The sequence below is a fragment of the Tinamus guttatus genome, unplaced genomic scaffold, assembly GCF_059628265.1.
Source record: "Tinamus guttatus ecotype Peru unplaced genomic scaffold, ASM5962826v1 Tinamus_guttatus_pri_ptg000602l, whole genome shotgun sequence".
Lineage (NCBI taxonomy): Eukaryota > Metazoa > Chordata > Aves > Tinamiformes > Tinamidae > Tinamus > Tinamus guttatus.
In genome coordinates this window covers 6,572,431-6,592,923 of record NW_028289136.1, presented here as the reverse complement: position 1 = coordinate 6,592,923, position 20,493 = coordinate 6,572,431, and the positions used below count along the sequence as shown (strand labels likewise).

The 20,493-nt window shown below is 42.5% G+C and overlaps 1 protein-coding gene across 1 annotated transcript in view; it reads left to right on the top strand.

The window, feature by feature from the left end:
- Nucleotides 1-7,954: 7,954 nt before the first annotated feature.
- The window catches only part of UVRAG (UV radiation resistance associated), an 82,231-nt gene continuing 69,692 nt past the window's right edge, over nucleotides 7,955-20,493 (top strand). Inside the window, exon 1 of the mRNA XM_088534998.1 lies at nucleotides 7,955-8,145. Within this exon, the coding sequence (XP_088391124.1) occupies nucleotides 8,059-8,145 (87 nt within the window). The 5' untranslated portion in view covers nucleotides 7,955-8,058. The remainder of the gene's footprint in view (nucleotides 8,146-20,493) is intronic.

Genomic DNA, 20,493 nt, shown 5'->3' with positions numbered 1-20,493 from the left:
CAAAGCCCTCTGCTCTAACATAATGTGTATTTTTTTTTTTCCCTTTCTATTTTTTTTTGCTAGCAGCTATCAAGTTTCTAATGCCTTGGCTGGAAGCACACAAGGAAAGCTGTGCTGCTGGGAGCAGAGCCCTTGAGTGCTCTGCTCCAAGCCCTCTGTGCAAAGCTGGGGGAGGTCAGTCCCTCTGCAGAGCTTTCTCCAAGCAGTGTGTTTAATTATCAAACCACCTCCCTTGGAGCAAGGGAGGGTTTCCTTCTAAATAAGGAGCTATTCCTTCAAAGAGCTCTGCTAAAGAGAGTCCTGCAAACCATCCCTTCTGCAAGATGGGGCTTAGTGCTGCTCACACCTCTGCAGGAATGGGGTCTGTAGTTCCCTTAACTAAGGTCTGAGACTGGCATTGAATGATTTTTCCCTCAGACTGGCTTAGTGCCAGCTTGAAAAGGGCCCTTTCCCTTTCTTTGATCTGATATGTTGTCCAAGATGCCAATCTAGGATATACTCATTTCAAAAGCAAACAGCCCTCTGAGCTGATTGTGTGAGATAAAGGGCTTCCTCCAAGCTGTTTTCACAGAATCCCAAAATGGTTGAGGTTGGAAAGGACCTCTGGAGATCATCTAGCCCAACCCCCTGCTCCAGCAGGGACACCCAGACCATGGGGCACAGGGTGGCATCTAGGAGGGTTTGGAAGATCTCTACAGCAGGAGACTCCACAGCCTCTCTGGGCAGCTTGTTCCAGTGCTCTTTTTTCCAGCAATGACTTTCTTTTCTCTTGCCAGTCTCGGGAGCATAAGGATATTTACTTAACATTATTTTTTTGATTTATGGTATGTTTCATTGCACATTGAATCTATTACTGTGGGTCTTGACACAAAGTCAGAAACACCTATGCAGAAGATATGGTTGTTGCTGGGGGTGCAGGTACTGTGTCAAGATGGCATCACTATGTTCTTGTCTCCTTCTTGTTGCCCATGTGTCTTGGGCCATAAGTAGAGATGAGCTCCTGACCAGGATAGACAAGTGCTCATAAAGCTGCTTTCAGATTTTTTTTTCTTGTTTTAAAGAAATAGACACTTTTGCTTTTTGATGCACCCTTGTCAGAGCAACACTCTCTTCCTCTGCTTTTGCATTGAGGAGTTGCAATTCATTTGATATCAAAGTGCTTTGGCAGTTCTCTAGGCCTCTACAACTTCTCTTGCCTCAGTGTCACCCCTTGTCCCTCGTTGTTCATACATTTAAATGGTTTCTGCCCTATTTTGCCCCCTTTGCCTCAAATCAGAATGCTCTCCCTGGTGACTAGATCCAGAGCAAGAAATGATAGACTTAGTGGGGAAAAAAAAGCATGGCAAAAGGATGCAGGTGACCTGCACTGAGTCCTGCCTTGACTGTCCTGAGTGTGGTCTTGCTGATCCACAGTTTCCCTGTCTCTAAAGTGGTGATATTTTCTTGTGCAGTAGAATGTCAAGAGGTTAAATGCTGCAATCCCACCAGCTTTCTTTGATAGCCACATTAATTCAAACAGTAAAAGTGCAAGAGTGTCATCTGTGCTGCTTAGGAGTGTGGGTTTAAATAGCCTTTTGGATTCAGCCTGAAAGTGAAGCAATGTCTATTAAAACTGGTGGGGAAAAGGAAAAAAAAGAGCACATGCTGCCCTCAAGAGGTGTCTGTCTGTAACTCCATGGTTAGGGGAAAAAAAGAACATTTTGGGGAAATTCCAGGTAGCAATGTAGAGAAACCACAAAAGCAGCCTGGAAAGCCTTTGCGCTCGGAGGGGACACAGAGCAGAAGTGGATGCGTCCCTCCCTGGATCAATATTTTGTCAGGTTAGCACAAGGAGCAGTACCACAAGGAATAACAAAGGAATTTCTGCGCCGCGAAGCCTTCTAAGCTTCACGCTGTAAAGCGATCCTCAGGAAAACTGCGCTAGCTGGCAACAGCTCCGTTAGATGAGGATTTTTTCCCTCTGAGAAAAAATCTTGATGACTGCAAGAATGGGTGATTTCCTGCCTGGTTTTGCCAGGGGTTGAGGAGACCACCTTCGTTTTGCAGCCAGAAGGGCAGGAAGCAAAAGGCTGATGCAGAACTCATTCTGCTCCGCTTTGTGGTTATTTTTTCTTCTTCTGCACTGGGGATTTTGTGCTATAAAAGAAGCTATTTGCACTCTATTCATGGCCCGGTCACTGACTGGTGCTCTGGTTTCTCTCAGATCTGATCCACTCTTGCTGTCTGTTCTTAATATATCCCTTTCAGTTCGATCTAGTTTGCACAATGCCAGATAATCCTTGTATCATCTTTGATCTGCCCAAATATTGGCTTCCTGCACTGTGATCTTGTTCTTTCTGGGTGGCATCCCCCAAAAACCGCTCCAGTTGGAGGTTCCTTAATACAAACACCGCCATCTCATAAACTTCTCCAAGTCAGGCATCAGAAAGAACTAGATCGACACCTATTTCTATTCTCTCCTCCTGAAAACATGAAGTTTTGGAAAACTAGCTCAGCTCCCGACATATTAAGTTGTCCAGCCAGAGTTTGTCACACAGTTCGATAGTTCAATGCCAACAGATGTTGTCCATCTTGTCCATCATGAGCTTTTTTGGCCCATAATGCTGGCAAAGCATGAAGAGCAGTCAGCGTACATCCTGACCATGGGTATCTCCCAATGTGGGACTCTCTCATTATTTGTCTATTTTCCTGGTTAAATCTATCTTTTTCGCTGTCTCTGCTCACTTAAACCCCTTTGGTAATTACATATATTGCATAATGTGTGATGCAATATATATGATGACGTGAAGAAAATAAATAAAACTAATTAAATAAATATAAAACATAACATAGTAAGAATGTATAGTGTATGAAACCTGATAAAATCATGGCATGAGTTCATGTGACAGCAGATCTCTTCTACCCCATTAAAAAGCATAATTCATCAAGAAGCAGCTCTTGTTTTCCAACTGAGTGCCTTTTGTGGGATTCTCTAAGCAGTTATTGAACTTAAACTTTTAAACTTTTAAACTTTTCTTGGTTAAATTCTTTTTTTTTGTAGTAAAGCATCCTTCAGAGGGCAGGTTTTATAACCCCCCGCCACTTGACCCTTAAAACTCTTTTACCCTTTTCATTTGGATTCTTCAGCAAGGTAATTCAAACAAATTTAAGACTAAGTGGCAACTCTCTCACAAGAATAAACATGATGAAACACCTTTTTCCAGGGGGAAATTTAAAAATCAGGTTCACGGATTCATATTATGCTATTGACCTGCGGGTGATTCCTTGGAGCAGAACTGAGTGCTGCATCCCTAAGGTTTGTCAATCTGAGATCCACCAATTTTGAATTCTCTGAAAACAAGGTGAAGAGCAACAGATTTAAAATGCAGCAGACACACACAAAAAAATCAAATTTGCTATTAAAGAACAGCCTTCTGGCAGTGAGGATAGTTAAGAGAGTTGGGACAGATTATCACAAGGTTGTGAGAAACTCCTGCTCACCCTTGTACCGTCATGGTCAGGGAAGGGGATGAGCTGACCCAGCATTTGGCATTTTGATGTTCACAGTGAAGATATTCTGTCTGATGAACTGAATTGCACCATACCCCTGCTGTAGTGGCCATTCAGGAAAGCTTGTCTCAACCAACACCACTTGATGAGCTTTTTATTTTTCTGCAAACTCTCAACATAAGCTCAATTAAAAAGTGCTCCAACTCTTCTGTTGACTCCAATGAATTTGCGATCTGCCTGTCTTTGGGTGAACATTTTTCTCCAGTTTCCCAGAAAAAAACAACAAAACAAGCAACACCTCTTCCCCCAAGCCACAATGTTTGAGTATGTCCCAGACTTAAAAGAAATAATACACATAGGGTTTTACAGCAACATAGTTTAAAGCAGTAAGTGCTTTCCCAGCCCTGAGGTTTGTTTTATGGGCTGTTACTCTCTATTTTGCAACTGTGTTGTGAAAACTCAGATGAGGAGAGAGCCTAGGTGCCAAACACTGAAATGCACACGGTGGAAAGACTAAAGGAATTACAAAAAAATTCTTCGTGAACAAACTTATATGGGAATAAGGCCAGTTTGAAAGGCTGATGCAGGATCATCTTTTTTTTCTGAGATACTGCTGCTGTTCCCATTCGTGAATCCCCCTTATTTAAAAATATATTTGCCCTGAGAGCCTGAGAGGGAAGTTTTTTCCATTAAAATAATGGATGCTGTCCACTCTCAAGCACAGCCAAACCTGTTTCTTGTCCTCCATGGACATTAGAAATGGTCTAATCATTTTGAGATTGGAGTTTAATGTGGTTTAAGGTGGTTTATGCACTTTCACACATTTTCAGCGTTTTTCTGAATATCCCCATGTAGTTAATGGTTTCCTTTTCTAATGTAATGTTCACTGACACACATTGCTCTTAATTCAAAGCAAGGCTCTCAGAGCAGAACGACCTGATCTTTACTTTGCCTCTCACTGTGAGCATCTATGTTATGCTTTCTATGACTAGAAAATCTCAGGTAGCTGCAAGAGCTGCAATTTGCAATAAAGCTGCTATTATTTAAAACAACTGCTGGAGAGAAGGCAAAAAAACCCTCTTTCCTTCCTTTAAATGAGATCTTGGAAAGCAGCTTGTTGCCTTCCATGGAAGCCCCTGCTTGCAGGCTCATGGCTCTTTGGTGCAAGATGCAGTGGGGCTGCAGTTCTCTTAAGACCTTGGGATAGTCTCATTCTTTGTCGCATTCGTCTTTTCTTCCTCCTGCAAATGCCCTTTTTATCTTCCAAAGAGCGCCATGCTTTAACTAACACTAGGCTGCTTTTTTGTCAGTAATTTTTTGCCTGATCCCTGACTGTTTGCACCAAAGAGACCCTCATATGAACAGGCATGGAGAACACTAGCATTAGAATCAACCAGAATTGGGTAAAACTTACAAATCCATTGCCTTGTACTCATGCAAATAACAGCTAACAAAAGGAGCTGATAAATATCTCAATAAAGACTCCTGTCGTTACTGCACAAAACTTGAGTGTTTTTCAGGTTTCCAACCAACAGGTTCAGATTTCCATATATTTTCCACATTTATGCATTGTTTCCTTTGCTTAGGTGGACAAGCAGCTGTAAGAACAAACAAGGCATTTGAGAGAAGAACACGTACAAATGGCTAATGAGTATTTAGCTTCTGCACAGGCAAACATTTCACCCATCAGCAAAGCGTATTTGCTCACTTGAAGGACGCTGCAATGACCTAATGCTCCACAGCAGTGGCAGAAGCAGCGTCCCTGTCACAGACTATGGCAAAAGTAGGAATTAGCCTCAAGGTCACCCCCTCCTTTATTATTTCTCCAAACTTCTAGCATCCCAAATGCCCCAAAGGCCATAAAATCTTACTAACACCCTGCTTTACCTCTCCTCCACATCGCATTTAAGAAGATGCTATTCCTTGTGTCTCAAATTCAGCGCCATCAAGCAAGAAAGAACTTTGATAAACTAGTGTTTCAAGAAACAACGCCTAATAATTTCTAAGCAGTGTTTCAAATGATGTTCATGGTGATGCATCACCCAAGTTTCCTCAACAGTTTTTTGAGATATGATGCTTTGTTTTGCAAGATGATTTACTACATTTTGTAAAAAAAAAAAAAAAGCTTCTAAAAATTCTGTTATTAATAATTTGATTCTTTTTTGGCCTTTCTTTTCAAAAAAAAAAAAAAAAAAAAAGGGGGGGCAGGACAAAATTGTGTCTGACTACTTGTATGATCAAACCGAGTAGCTAGTTGTGTGAGTTCAGCCCTTACATGACCACAAAGACACATATGCTCAGCAGGCATTTATTTATATTTTTTCCACAGAAATCAGATGATAATTACGAAAACTCCTTCTTTTCCAGGTACCCTACTGGATTCACTTGGACAGCACTGAAAAGGGCCAGGTAAAAATCCTAGGAGTGCTGCAGAAATTTCACCTTCTGTGATAGGAATGAATTGAGCAACATTCACAGGAAAGTAATGAAGGTGATTCTAGGATCTTCAAAACTTTGCAAATGGATAATATCAGCCTTTTTAATTTAGTTGAAATTTCAAAAGGCAACTGCCCAGGGCACCAGTAAATTACATAGGATCTACGTGGTGCCAAGTATACACTGAGATCTGCAATACTGTTCCAACATTATTATTGCTGTTAATAAGTGAAGCATAAAGGAAGCCACAGTCCTCCCCAGGTGACATTTGCAAACACTCCAGTTAAAACAACCCACCAATCCTTACTAATTAACAAACCAATAATTTTAAGCCTAAAGGGGATGATAATTTTGTTTGAACTCATGCATATTACAAGTTATTTAACCCCCCTCTGTTACAGTCTTTTTCCTGGTGCATGATCACTTCAGGTTCAGATTTGACAAAACTCATGAATATTTTCCTTTTCCTGCCCCAGGGACAACTCAGTACTACCAGGAAAACTGCACTGTGTGTACAGATCATTTTGCAATTGACTCATTATTGTGCTTTTCTAAGCAACATCAGTATTTCAAGGAGGTTTTGCGAGTCGTCAGCTGCTGTGCAACTGGATTCAACAGGAAAGCCCCACTGCTGCTCCATGCTCTTCCTCATGCAGTACAGCATGAACTTCAAATTCTCAAAATCAGCATAATTTGACCCCAGAAGAGTCGTGCAATAGTTTACAGAATAGGGAAAGCACTGAAGCTTCCCAAATTATTAATTTTCTTGGTGCAAGGTAGCTTGTGTGTCGCTGTTTGTGTGGCGTCTCTCTGTAGCCCATTGCAGTGCCATAGTGTTGGCATCAACATAGAGAGATACTAAATTTCTGCTGTAAATCCCATTTTCTCTTCACTTGTTCCTTAACCAAATGTAGCCCAGGACACTTTATTTATTTATTTTGATTCCTCTGGCTTATGGGGGCAGACAAGCATTGGCATAATCACACTGTTCCTCTGAATGGCTTTTAGTGACAGTTAGTGACAAAAAAAAATCCCCTTAATACTGTAATGCTAGTGGCAAATATAACTTTAAGCCAGAATTAGTGGCACTCATTGGATGAAACACACCTAGACGGCTTCAAAGGTATAAAGCATTAACAAATCTCTTGATTTTATGACTGTTTTGGGGGATTCCAAGTGCACTTTTAGCACATTCGTTTCTGGAATAATGGCTGGGCAGAGAAGCACAGCTTTCACTTTAAAAAGCAAGTTTCCCATCTCCAGGATGTGAGTGAAAAAATTGCAGCTCAAGAAGCTTGTGTTTTCCAGGGAACCAGAAAGTGGGAGGTGAATAAAACATACACCAACAGATGCAAAAATATTATTTTTAAGGATTATTTCAGATAACATGGCTTGGAGCACTTCTGCTTGCTGGTCATGTATGATTTCCTATTGAAAATACTGAAATAGCAGTATAACTAATTTGCCATGAAAATAATAATAATAATAATAAAAGCTACTGGAAAAGAAAAAAGAAGAGAGAGGAGGGAGAGGAGGGAGAGAAAGAGAAAAAAGAAAAAAGAAAAAAGAAAAAAGTAAAAGAAAGAGGAAAAACAAAAAAAAAGGAAAAGGAAAAAGAAAAAAAAAAGGAAAAAGAAAAAAAAAAGGCAGGGCCGAGGTCACGCAGGCCGCGCTAGGCCGCGCCGAAGTTGCCATGGCGACAGCGCCCCCCCCCCCAGCAAAATATTTTCGTCCCACCACGTGATACAAACAGCTCCCCCACGTGACGGGCGGGCCAGCCGTGTCAATCACGGCCGCCCGCCATCCAATCAGCGACCGCTCCTTCGTTCTCCGCCCCGCCTTCCGGAAGCGGACGCGCCAATGGGGCGCCAGGCCCCGCGCCGGCGGTTTGACAGAGGCCGCGGAGAGGGGAAAGTGATTGACGTCCCTCGCCGCCAATGGCGTCTCGTGGACACCGCCCGAGGCCCCGCCCCGGTGGCGAGCGGACCAATGAGCGCGCGGGCGGCGCCGCCGCCCCCTGGCACTGCGGTAATATGGCTCCGTAGCGGGCGGCCCCGCGTCGCTGCTGCCGCCGCCATTAACCCCTGTGTGGCCGGTGGCGGCCGCGGGGCGGCGCGGGGGGCTCATGCGAGGATGAGTTTGGCCGCCGGCCCCGCCGCTCTGCCGCTGCCGCCGGGCTCCGCCGCGCGCGCCTGGCATGTGGAGCTGCCCTCGCAGCAGGTACCGAGGGCCGCGGGGTCCGCGCTGGAGTGCGGCGGCGGGGCCGGGGCGCTTGGGTGAAGGGGGCGGCGTGGGACATGGGGCTGTGTGGGGGCAGGTGGGGGGTGTGGGGCTGTGTGTGGGGGCCCCCGTGCGCTCACACGGGGTTATGGGGCTGTGTGGAGATTAGGGACGGGCTGGAGGGGTCGGTTTGGGATGTGCGGCTGTGTAAAGAGTGGCGACGGGGTCAGGGCTGCTTTGGGGCGGTGTGAGGGGATGGGACGGGGGTCACAGCTGGGCTGTGGGGCTGTGTGAAGAGTAGGGATGGGTTGGGGGGCGTATGGGGATGTGTGAGGGGATGGGGGGGACACGTGTGGGGTTTGGGTCTGTGTGTGGGGCGAAATGGGGCAGTTGGTCTGGAATGGGGGATCTGTGAGGGGACCCCCATCCCTGCACACAGGAGTGTGGGGCTGTGTGTAGGGTAGGGATGAGGGGGCCAGTTTGGGGTCTGGGAGGGGATGGGGTCCTGGCTGGGCTGTGGGGTGTGAGGAGTCTGGACTCCTCCTCTGCTGAATTTGTTGTTTGGGGCAGGGAATGAATTTGGAGAAAACCTGAGTGTTTTCTCAAAGGTAGCGAGACGTTCCCTCTCCATCATATCCCTCCTTTGGATAACTCTGTGTGTAGTGGATTGTGGGGTTTTTTTTGCTTTTTTTTTCCTCTCCTTGTTTACTGATATTTGGCTTCTGGTTTGCTGGGCAGCCGTCCTGCTTCCATGAGCACTTTAATTTTGGAGAGCATTGGGCGCAAGGTTAAGGGAGGTAGTCCAGGCTTTGCAGAAAAGAGTTTAGCAATCTGTATCCAAAGCTCTGCTCTTTCCTCTTGTGAATACGTTGCCTTTTGCTGCACAGTTCTACTAAACAACAAGAAGTAGTTTTTGGGGGGAATAATTACTTGACAAAGACCTACTTTTCTTCTGAAATACCATGAGATATGGGTCTGCACTTGAAGTTTGGGTTCATTGCCTTGGTGCAGTCGATGTTGATATGATGTAGGCAAGTGCTGCCGATTACTTTGCTGCTCGCTTCGGGGTGTGAGGATGAGGAGCTGTCATGGGAAATCAATAGGTGTCCACTTGGAGCGAGGAGATAACTGGTCCTTGGATAAGCTGGTCCTGTCTCTTTGGGGCAAAAGGGGGGATGGAGATGGCCACTGGCCATGAGATTTACAAAAATATTGACTTGAATTTCAGAGCAAGTGCTCGCTGTAAAATGTGAGCCAGTTCTGTGTTAGTGAATGTGAACACAAGGACTGCATTGGATAAACTTTACAGAGAGGTTTGGATTGCTCTGGAGATCAAGTATGGCCTTTCTCCCTGCTGAGCTCCTTGATTTCAGTATGTCCGATGCTTGTGCAAGAAACAAGTGAATGTTTCAAATAAATGTTTGTTGTTATTAGTCATGCTGTTTCCTTTGTGGAAAGGGGACCAAAACAACTTTATTTTTGCAGGAGCGGACACTTGTAAGAGTTTATAGGAGCAGAAACTGAATCATCAGTTACAGGGTATTCTAGTCAAGTAAATATTTAGGAGTTACATAGCGCGCTGTACGATTGCTGCAGAAATGTTAACTGTAGCAGTGTAAGCCTGTAGCAATCTGGAGTTTTGCTGCACAAGTGCAAGGACCCTGTGCTGAACTATCTGCTGTGTCAGTGTTTGCAATTAAACTGAGAAGCTGTGGTGCTACGGTGGTTGATAATTCATCATTTTTTGCTCTATTACCAGAGCTTTAAGTCTGCTCCTGAATTGCAAAGCTCTCGCTTTCAAGGGCCTGTCAGCCTGCAGATGTTTTGCTTCCCTCAAAAACTGCAGACAGAATCAGTCAAAACATTAAAGCTTAGGAGTCTGAGCTCCCTGGCACATTCCCCTATGTTTTAATGTAGGAGTGTAATCTTGGTTATCCTTCTAGATCTTATCTTCCTCAGCTTTTCATATTCTTTCTTATGGAAACGAGCGGTAAAATGGAAAAGTCATTCTGGTTTATGTGCTGCTTCTATAATGCAAAAATCAGGTTGATCTCAGTGTGGTGCTACATCATGCAAGGTAATGGTTTTCCACCTGCTAGTGCAGAACTCGGCTCAATGATTTCTTTTAGTAGGCAATTTCCTTTAGAACACCCAGTGCTGTGTTTTTGGAGTCTAAAGATGAGTGCGGTGATGGTCTGAGTCATGATTATAAATCTGTCAAAAGACTGGATTCCCAAACGCGAATTTAAGGTGAATGCTCTTAATGACTGAAGGTCCTGAAGGTATAACTTGGATTTAGTTTAAATTTAATTGTGCCGAAAGTGAAATTCAGTAAATGGAAAACAAAGCGCCTGCTCGTGATCTAGCTGCAAGAGTGAAAAGCTGTGGCAGAATGGTAAAATAGCTGGAGTTGTTGGGAACTTCTGGAGACCGTCCTGGATCAGCTGCAGCAGGTGGCCCGGGACTGCACCCGGTTGTGTTTTGAGCATCTCCAAGGATGGAGACTCCTCATCATCTTTGGGTAACCTGTTCCAGTGCTCAACCACCCTCACAATGAATATAGTTTATATTGTTCAGGTAGATTTTTGCACATTTCGGTTTGTGCCCATCACCCCTCTTCCTAAATCTCCTGCCAGTAGGACAACACTAATGTTAGTCTTTATGACTAACCTATTCCTTATTGGTGTCAGGGTCCAGTGTCAGGGTGACCAGGTTTGAGAATGCCTTTTGCAGATGCATCCTGCTCTGTAACTGGAGGAATTAAGGCTATATTTTTAAAGAAATGCCTCTGGTTAATCCTGATCTACATTAAGTGCAGCAGAATATTTTCCTTTACTGGAAGAGTGGGCCTGACAGAACCAAAAATATCTCCTGAAACAGCTGCATTTTAAAAGCGAAGATTCTTTAGTATTATCTCTTGGTAGCTGCTGTTGGCAATGAAAGCAGAGTGTCATGATAAGTTATCTTATTGATATGTAAAAGCTCAAAACAAACTTCTCAGTCCTGTCATTACGAGCAACTGAACCCAAGGGTGGGGGGTTGAATCCTTCAGTCTCTTCCAGCATTCTAGCTGGAAACACATGAACAAAAAATGCTTTGAGCGCCAGTCACACTGCAGTCAAATGACCTGTTGAATGTTACCGTGCTAATTACTGTTCAGAATAAATGTCATATGTAGTTATTTAGAAATAAGCAAGCCCCTCATTGGGGATTGCAGCTTCCGTGCTGCCAGTACTTAGAGCTTATTTTTCCTCGTGCTGAAATTGATAGGCTTTTACTATAAAACTCAGTGTTAGAGCAGAGTGAAGCTTTTAATGAACTTTGAGATGATTTTAAAAGACCTGCAAGCTCGGGCCTGAGTTGTACTTGCTGTTGTGCATGAGCAGCTGTGCTCATGTGCAGTTTGCAGTAGGCAGTAGTAAGGATGACAAAACATACTTTTTTTTCCAAAGAAATCCCAAGGATGCCAGTCATTCAGATGTCAGTGTGTTTTCTGTAGGGATGTCGTGGGTGGGTTTGTAAGATGTATTAGCCAAGCTATATAATATGTGTATGTATATATGGGTTTCCAGAACCAGCTGGAGCATGGTGGGGCTCGTTAGCCCAAAAGCAATGCTTTGCACATCCTTCGGCTTCCACGCTACCCTGACAGCAGTTTAGCTACCATAGGATGGTGAGACAGGCGTGTGATAAGCGTGAGGAGTCTCAGCTGGTTTATTTGCACTCGCTTCTGATGCCAACTCGTCAGACCAGGTACCATCTGGGCATTTCTAGTAGCCAAGTAAAACTAGTATGTGGGCAGGATACGTTTGCTCCTTTCCCACTACTGCTTAAAAGCAATGGGCTGTCCCTATCCTAAACCTTTAGAGTCCCTGACTTTGAAATCTGATCGTGAAAATATTATCTAGAAATAGAAAAAACTGCTGCCAGCCAAAGGAAGTTGTAGACCAGACTCTGAAGTGGTGGGAAGAAAGTCCCCAAAAGTCTTCTTGGAACATGAAACCACACTGTAATATTTAACATGAAACCACAGTGTAATATTTACCTTCCTCAAACTTTGGTTGCTTGTAGTAGGAAGGTATTGCATCCAGAGGTTGCAAACTGCCTTTCTGCTCCCCTAGTCTTATTCTAGGGTTCCTTCTTTTAAAGAAGTTGAAAGGTGATGAATAAGATCTGAGTGTTTCATCATGGGCTATGATAGTAAACTGTTCTGTGAAATTTTCCTTCTAAGCTATATTAAGATCTTGTGCACGCTAAGAATTTAAGAGTTTTTGACGTTTTGGTAATTGTGCATGTTTAATAAACAGAAATTTGTTTAATACCTCAGAAATTTGTTTGAATCCAGAATGCAGAGGAATGGAAATCATGAGTGAATTAATTTTAAAGGCAAAGATGCTTTTGTGCCTTCTACAAATGAAAGTACTTCCAGGTTCCCCTACTAAATCAAACCATATTGGATTGTTATTTTCAATTGCTGAAAGTAATACAAAATAGGTAAATATTTTGCCACCTGACATACCCGAAGTGACTGGAGTAGCATGAAAACAGAGATTGACTCTTAAATATTTTACTTCCTCTTTCCTACTAGATAATTCAGGGGAAATCTGAGTAGCAGAAAGTGTCATATTTGAATAATGCTTTCACTTCCTTGACGTGCACAGTTCTAGAAACCTGAGCTGAGAGAGTAACGCTGCTTGGGTAGAAACAGCAAGAAATAAAAATCATTGTCGCTGTAGTGATCACGTAACAGTGGTTTCTGCAGCTGTATCTGTGTCTAACATTTGATATAGATGGATGACACTTAAGAGGATTTTTTTTCCCCCTTCTGCAGTGCATTTTCCTTTCTATCTAAAAGATGCAAGTGAGTTTTGCAAACTTATCTGTAGAGGTATTATAAAGAGATTGTTCTGACAGAAAATTGTAGTGATTCTTTATTTTTATGCCTTTGTCAAGGGATATATAGGAGGTGAGGACATATTCTCAACTGAATGGTGGTGCTGTCTTGATATTTGGTAGCTAAAGATTCAAGCTGTCTATGAAGATTGGCTTCCAAGCCTGCCTTTGGTTTGGCATTCAGTAAAAAGATTAATGCTTATATGCTTCAGGTTATAAGATTGCATGTACTTTCTATTTGTGTAATGTAGTGTGTATCTGTGTGATGCTTTAAGGTCCAAAGTGTCTTTGCTTTGATGCTTGATTCAACAAGTCGCTTCTTGCTTTTTGGATCTTCTGAATCATCCTGGTTTCCATGGCTTAATCCATGCACCTAGGTCACTTTTACTGCTAATATATATATAACTAATGTTCTTTTGCCCTAGGTGACATAAGCAGTTTAAGAAACTTTTAAGTGTGTTATTAATAAGGTGGGACTAGCACCCATGTTCTCTCTTCAAACCCATGGCATGTTTCCCCTGTTATATTAGAGAAAATTTTGCTTGTTAATTTGCGGAAGAGAAAGTACTTAGACAACTACAGAAGAAAACTTTCTTCAGTAGAGAAAGGTGGTATTTCTGGCTCCTTAAAGGCCTCTGTTAAAGGTAGAAATACTATATATGCAACCTCTTATTATATTACCTTAAACGAATACCAGTGATAAACATGAATTATGTTTGGAAAGAAGGATGAGGATGCACATTATGATAGTGAAAAGAAAAATGTAAATGCTGTGAATACACTGAATATCAGTTCTGATCTTGGCTGTTTCCTTGGTTTTGAGCTCTAAGAAAGTGTTCTAGTTTTGCTACTTGTGCCTATGATTTATTTTTTTTTAAAAAAAAAAATCTTGTTCTCAATGAACAGCTGTCATCTCTTTAGTTCATTGCTCTGAGGTAATTTTATACTGCAGAGGAACTCAAAATTCATCTATTTAACAAGGAAAGATATTAACGGACTGACTAGTAAGAGTGGGTGCAAGGGAGGATAGACCAAGCCACCCTTTAAGTGTAACATGTAGCTGTTACATACCTGGCTGTTTTATTTCTTTTGATGCTAGTGTTGCTATTTTTGTTAGTGTTAGAGTATGCTGTGCTGTAGATTGATTTTATTTTGTTAGACAAAACATAGCACCGACCTCACACTGTTTTTTCAACTCCCGTTCAAGCTAATAAAGGGCCCTTTCACATTCCAAGTACAAATATTCTTTAACAGCTTCTAAATGGGCCCTCCCACATACAGAGATGTTCCTTATTCTTCCTCTTTGTTTTCTCTCTATATGAATTATGGAAGACTTTCACTTGGACAAGTTTTCTCAGTATTTTCCTTTTCTTGTAGAAACCCTCACTGCAGTGCAGAAATGGGAATAAACATGTCAGAATATGGCTGAATCGGAAACCTTTATCTACTCTTTATATGCTCAAGTGAAAACATTATAGATGTGTTTTGTCGGAGGTGGATTTGGTCAAATTTCCAAAAACCTTTCATGTGCTCCTAAATGCACCTTGATTTAAGAAATGGATACTATTTCTAACGAGTGATACAACTGAATTGTGGGTGCCTGTTTATAGCTACATGTAGGGATTCATGATAATCTCAACCAGCTGGCCCATGTTGATGAAAGTAGCTTGACTTTCCTTAGAGTCATTTAGTCTGGGTTAAATCATAGTGCACAGATTCAGTCTGTCTCATTCCTTACATCAAATCTTCATGAATGCAAGAACAGAAAGTGTGTGTGAGTTGCATTTTTGCAAGAAACGTGGTAAAATTTCTACAGTAAATCCTTGTAACTGTTGTTGGCCTTGATTATGATTCATTACTGGCATCGCTTCTTAAAGACAATAGCTAGAAAGTAGTTAAATGTTAATTTAGCTAATGTAGAAGGGAAATAAGTTACTGAACTGCTCTTGAATCCTCACACCTGATGTGAGGAAGTCTAGACGTGCAGGGAGTGCAATCTATAAAGAGGTGCACAAGCTGCTTATTGACTTAGTGATGGCCTTGTAGCTTTGAGGGCCTTGCTGTCGTCAAGTGCATCCTGAAATGACATTAAAATAGACTCCTGAAGTGTTTTTGATGGTATGTCCTACAAAATTGAGTATCAAATACTTCTGCTTTACTTCTGAAGTAGATCCTGGCTTGTGATTCTCTTGACTCTGAGATATACTAGAAGCTGAGCTGTGGAAAACCAATGTTTCATTGCAAAACTTCAATATCAGTCTTCCTAGCAAGTGTGTAAATTGATGGCCATGCACTTTCTTTGCCTTCCTGCAAGTGCTGTAAACAGTGACTTCAATTAACAGCACATCTGATTAACATCCAAATGTCCCCCTTCATGTTCCTTTGCTGTTAAAGGCTTTGTGCACTGCAGCAAACTAGACCCCAGCCTCCTGCAAAGCTCCCTTTTTGACAGTGAATGTATTGGCCTGCAAGCTGAGGTGGTTAAACTTACCTAAAACTGCATTAACTGTGACTTCTTTTCTCTAGCACTTGACTTGCAAGAACTTGGGTCACACATTTGCAGCTCGGTGCTCAGGGTGGTGCAGATATGTGAATGCAGACAGTCTCGTGCAAATCTGAGGAAGCAGAAATGTTTAATATTGAGGCATAGAGCCATACTGTGAAAATAAATCATGCTCATTTTGTCTAAATACAATTGATGTTTTGAAGGACTTTCTTAATCATAAATGCTATATTTTAATGATTAAAAATTCATGACTGTTATAAAGTACACAAAACCCTTTGTTTTCAGTGGCTTAATTATGGCTAGTATTCAGAGACTCAAATAGCTGACTCTTTTGCCAGCTTAGTTCAGTTAAATTTATCCAAAAATTGGAGATGGCAGCTGAAGACAAAAGCTACGCACTGATGCTGATGTTAAACTCTGTTTTATTAAGTAGGATATGATATTAATGGCCGAGTAAGGAGAATTGATGCTGAAATTGTGCTAGACTTTCAACGCTGTCTATAGTATGTCTGTTCAGAGGCAAACTGCTCTTCAGGAGATCAGGCAGCTGTAAGTGGTCAGTTGCTTTTGGCAAGTCTGGGCCTTTCAAGTCACTTCTGTAAATTTATACTTTGCTTGTATAGGACAGCTTCCCAGCCTTGTTACACTCATTTACCCCTTATAATTCACACTTTGTACAAAAGTATGAAATATAAATGGAAAGTATAGGTTGTATCCCCCTTACCCACACTCTTGCCTTCTGAGTTGAGACTCTTGAACTCTTAGGATGTCTTGCATTTTGTGTGGGCTATATTGGATATTAACAGGGATAATCTGATAGTGTCACCAAGTAGCCCAGGATAGTTCAGTGGTTCTCTGCAGCCCAAGGGAGATGCTGCTTCCCCGTGTGTGCCCTTGGCAGTGTGGTGGTCTTGCTTTAGATGCTCCTTGGGAGCCTTCACAGGCTGATGTAGCACATCGAAGTGCCAATGTTTCTGCCAAACAGGTGAGCAAAAAATCTGGAGCGGTTTTGCTGAAGGAGCCAGTGTTGGAGTGCAAGGCACACAACTGGGAGAGATGACATAGGAGGGAGAAGTGGGACCAAAGGAGAAGCAAGAGCTGCCTCTTCCCAGAAGACAGCCAGGAGATCATCCTGCATGTTAGTAAAATGGTCATCCTCCGTGTGCTAAAGAACAGGCTTAGCTGTTCCCTCACTAATGGCCTGAGCTTCCTAAATTGTGCTTGGAGTCCGAACTAGTAGTGTGATAGATCAGAAGTGCAGATAGAAAAATGTTTTTAACTGTGTTCTTGGCCAACTTGGGCATACTGAACATGTATTTTTTCTCTGGGTTGTCAGATTCTTACAGAGAATAACAAAGTGATTAAGATGGAGCAGGAGTCAGAACTTTCCATTCTTGTTTTTGCTGCACGTTATGTGACCTTGAGCAAATAATTATGAAATTCCACACATGCTTTAGCTGGTCACTGTTCTTTGTGGTATCATGAGACCAGCCCAGAGCTTATGCTCTACCAGGGCCCTCCTTTGCTTCACCTCCTTCCATCTTCTGATAAATCACTCCTTAATTTAATCACTCCTTAAATTAATGCAGCAAAACTGAGTGGAGTTTGGTTGCTTTATTTTTCCTTCCAGAGGGGGAGGTGAGGGGTGTCTGACCAGTTCTAGAACTTCAGCACTAATTTTCAGCCTTCCTTCCTCTGGGCTCCTGCCTGTGCTTCTGTGCTTTCTTGATGTGCAGAATTTTTGTGATGAACTGAATTGGAGAAACTCAAGCTGCTCTAACTTTCATTTCCCTGTTTTTAGCTGTGATAAATTCTCTGACCATTGATGTGAAACTACACAGTTGCTTATGGTGATGCAAGAAGTTGCCCAGAGGTGGGAAGAAGCGACTGGGTGCAAAAAGTGGTATTTTAGGCACAGCTGTTGAAAACTCACAATATCTTGCGGTTTGGGGAACTAAAATGCAAAGGGACTGGGCAGTTTTGGTCCTGAATCTCACAGTACTCAGTAGACTTAGAAGAGTTTGGGGATCATCTGATGAAAATGCAAAATATTAACCAGGATCTTGATCTAAATACTTTATTCTTGTAGCAGCCTGACTTGTGGCCTGTGGTAAATCTGGAAATGTTCCCAGAAAGCCATTGAATGGGAACAGTAGATACATTAAACAACTGATAATAGTTCTTCAGAATGATGAAAGCTGAGTGTGTGTTTTAAATGAAAAAGACCCCTGACCTTTGAGGGAATCTGATCATTACTGCATGGAAAGCCTCAGCAGATCAGGCTAGATGTAGAATTTCTTTGAGTCCTGGAAAACTACTTGTGTAGCTCTATACAAATGAGTAGCACAATTTAATGTTAGGATCCCCTCTGCTGTATCTTTCAGCTTTCAAGATCAACCTTTGCATGTATCTCTAACAGAAGCTTGTTTTAAGCTTCAGCATCTTTTACCTTTAATATCTTGAAATCTTCACCTCAAAGGTAGGAGGAAACAGCAGTTCCCTTCGTGTAGGCCAGTGCAGAGTCACTAGTAGCAGTTACTGCCCAGCTCCAGCTTAAGCTGGTAGTTAAATCAAACCTTGTCACTGTGCTGCTCACTTGGCTTTCCGGGGCAGTGCAGTGGCCTAGGGCAGTTGTAGTCAAAATAATTTGTGTTACACAGCCCCTAGGATCAGCTGTTCAGCCTGCTCTGCTGCTGGTCTGGGGTCCCAGTCCCCAGCATTTGGGCTACGTGTGCTCTTTTTGGAGCTCACAGGGAAAGGTAAATCCCCCCTTTTATAATGCTGTCACATATCAAAGTTCACCCAAATCAATGCTCTACTGAAATGCAGCTTCTTTTCAAATTTTGTTCAAAGTCAGGTGCATTAAGTGACTTAGAGTTGCTGTTAAGGTTTGAGGTGCCAGTTCCTTGTGAGCTGCTTTTCACTTTGCTCGCACAAGTGCCAGGCTGTAGCTCATCTCATGTTTGAACCTGGCAGCTTCATTGAAGCATTTGGGGCTGTTTCTAGCCACTTGCCCCTGCCTCTTTCGTTATTGCAGCTGTTTATATAACTGTGCTGTGAACCAAATTGAGGAACCCATCTGGGGAAATTCACCCGGCCAAGAAAAGAGGTGGCTTTGACCGCATCAGTTCCCCTGTGGCGCTCGCTGAGCAGCTGCACAAGTGTTTGTGGTGGCACCGATGAGGGGGACAGCGAGGGTTGGCAGGACGTGACATTTGTCTGTGCCTAGGAGAGCTGAACTGCAGCAGTATTTTGCCTTTTGAGCGTATTGTTTATTCTATCCTCCTAAGCGCAAATGGTACGAAGGATCCAGGAGGTGATACTGAGCAGAGTTTGGAAATTCCTTTGAAATGTTGCTTGATCTTTGCTCCAGGACAGCCACAAGCCCTCAGTGACTAATTTTAGAGCCTATTCAAATCTCTTTTTTTTTTTTTGAACTTGCCTTCATAGCTTATGGTCTCCTGGCTAATGCTAATTATCTTTGGTCAGAAGAGGAGGCTAATTAGCTCTGAATGCTGCCTCTGTAGAGCTGGGAGGAAACTTCAATAACAAAATATGATGTCAAGGACAATGTAGTGGGCAAAGTGGAAGCTTTCTTTGCAGGATCCAAACCCCCCTGCTTGTGTTCCTCATGCTTCATATTAAGGATCAGGGACAAGAAATTTGTCTGCATAATTGGAAGTTTGTTCCCTGGCTGTTGGCTAGAGTGAAAGGACAAGTAATGGGGTGGAACATGGGAGGGGAAGAGTGAAAGCTGGATTGGGGACTTTGCACTCCTTACATGCTGCGTGTTGAGATTTGGAGTGTTATGGTCTTGTGACCATATTTCAAGCTAAAAATTAGTCTTAAATTAGCCTTTAATTTATCTTAATATTGGTCTTCAACTGGATTGTAAGGAGTGAGATGTTGGACTAGGGGGGAAAATCCAGACTTTGTAGGGTGCAAAGAAGCTGCAAACCATGGAGATAGGGGCTTGGCATTGACCCCCAGTATGTGGGCATAGGTTATGACAGTCCAGAAGGTTTTTCTTCCATATCTTGTTCTGCATGGAGAAAGAGGAGAAACCTGTCTGGCATTGCTTGAGGATTACTTCATTGCAGTGTGCCACTTCAAACGGACTGTGTGACTGTTTGTAATCCTAATAGCATCTGGAGAAAGTTGATCCTCTTATTACATGCTGTGTGGGCTATTCTTCCTAGGTTGTAATTTAAAAAAAAGAGGGATGCTGTGGTTGACAGATGCTTGACTCTTGAATGCTACTGAATGAGAGATTGCATAAAACCAGTGAATCACTCTTATAGGATGCACAATGTATGTTCAAAACCACTTATTAAATGTTCTAGTACAGAAGTTGCTTTTAAAGGCCAGCAAGAGGAACAGCTTAAGATTAGTCTTGAAATACTATGTAAGGTGCATGTAACTCTAACAGAAGCTCAATCTTTTTGTTGACATTCTTAATATTGATTTTTAGCCATTTAAGACCATAGAATGCTGCAGTTGAGCTTCTTCTATAAACATTTATCTTGCATGTATGTGCTGGTATGAAGTTTTCCTGTGATATATCTGGACATCCCATCTCTGTCATAGTCTAGCTTATAAACAGACTTTGTAGGAATGAGGTGGAAGTTTATCCCCAAGTGGTTATGGGAGTCTGTCACATGGAGAGATTTGATATCCTTCTTAAATTGGTTTTCCTTTCTGTGGAAATGGCTAGGATTTCGTGATGTTTTCAGAGCCTCATTTTATGCAATGAGGGCCTTTCCACTCTCCTTGATATTTTTTTTTAATAAACTGCAAAAAGATGAATTATTTTAGTTTTGAAGCCATTTGCAGCCTTGCTTTCTGAATGAGAAAATGTTTCTTTTAATGCATGGGTCAGAGAGCACCTAAGGAACCTCGATACCCACAAATCCATGGGCCCTGATGGGATGCACCCCAGAGTGCTGCGG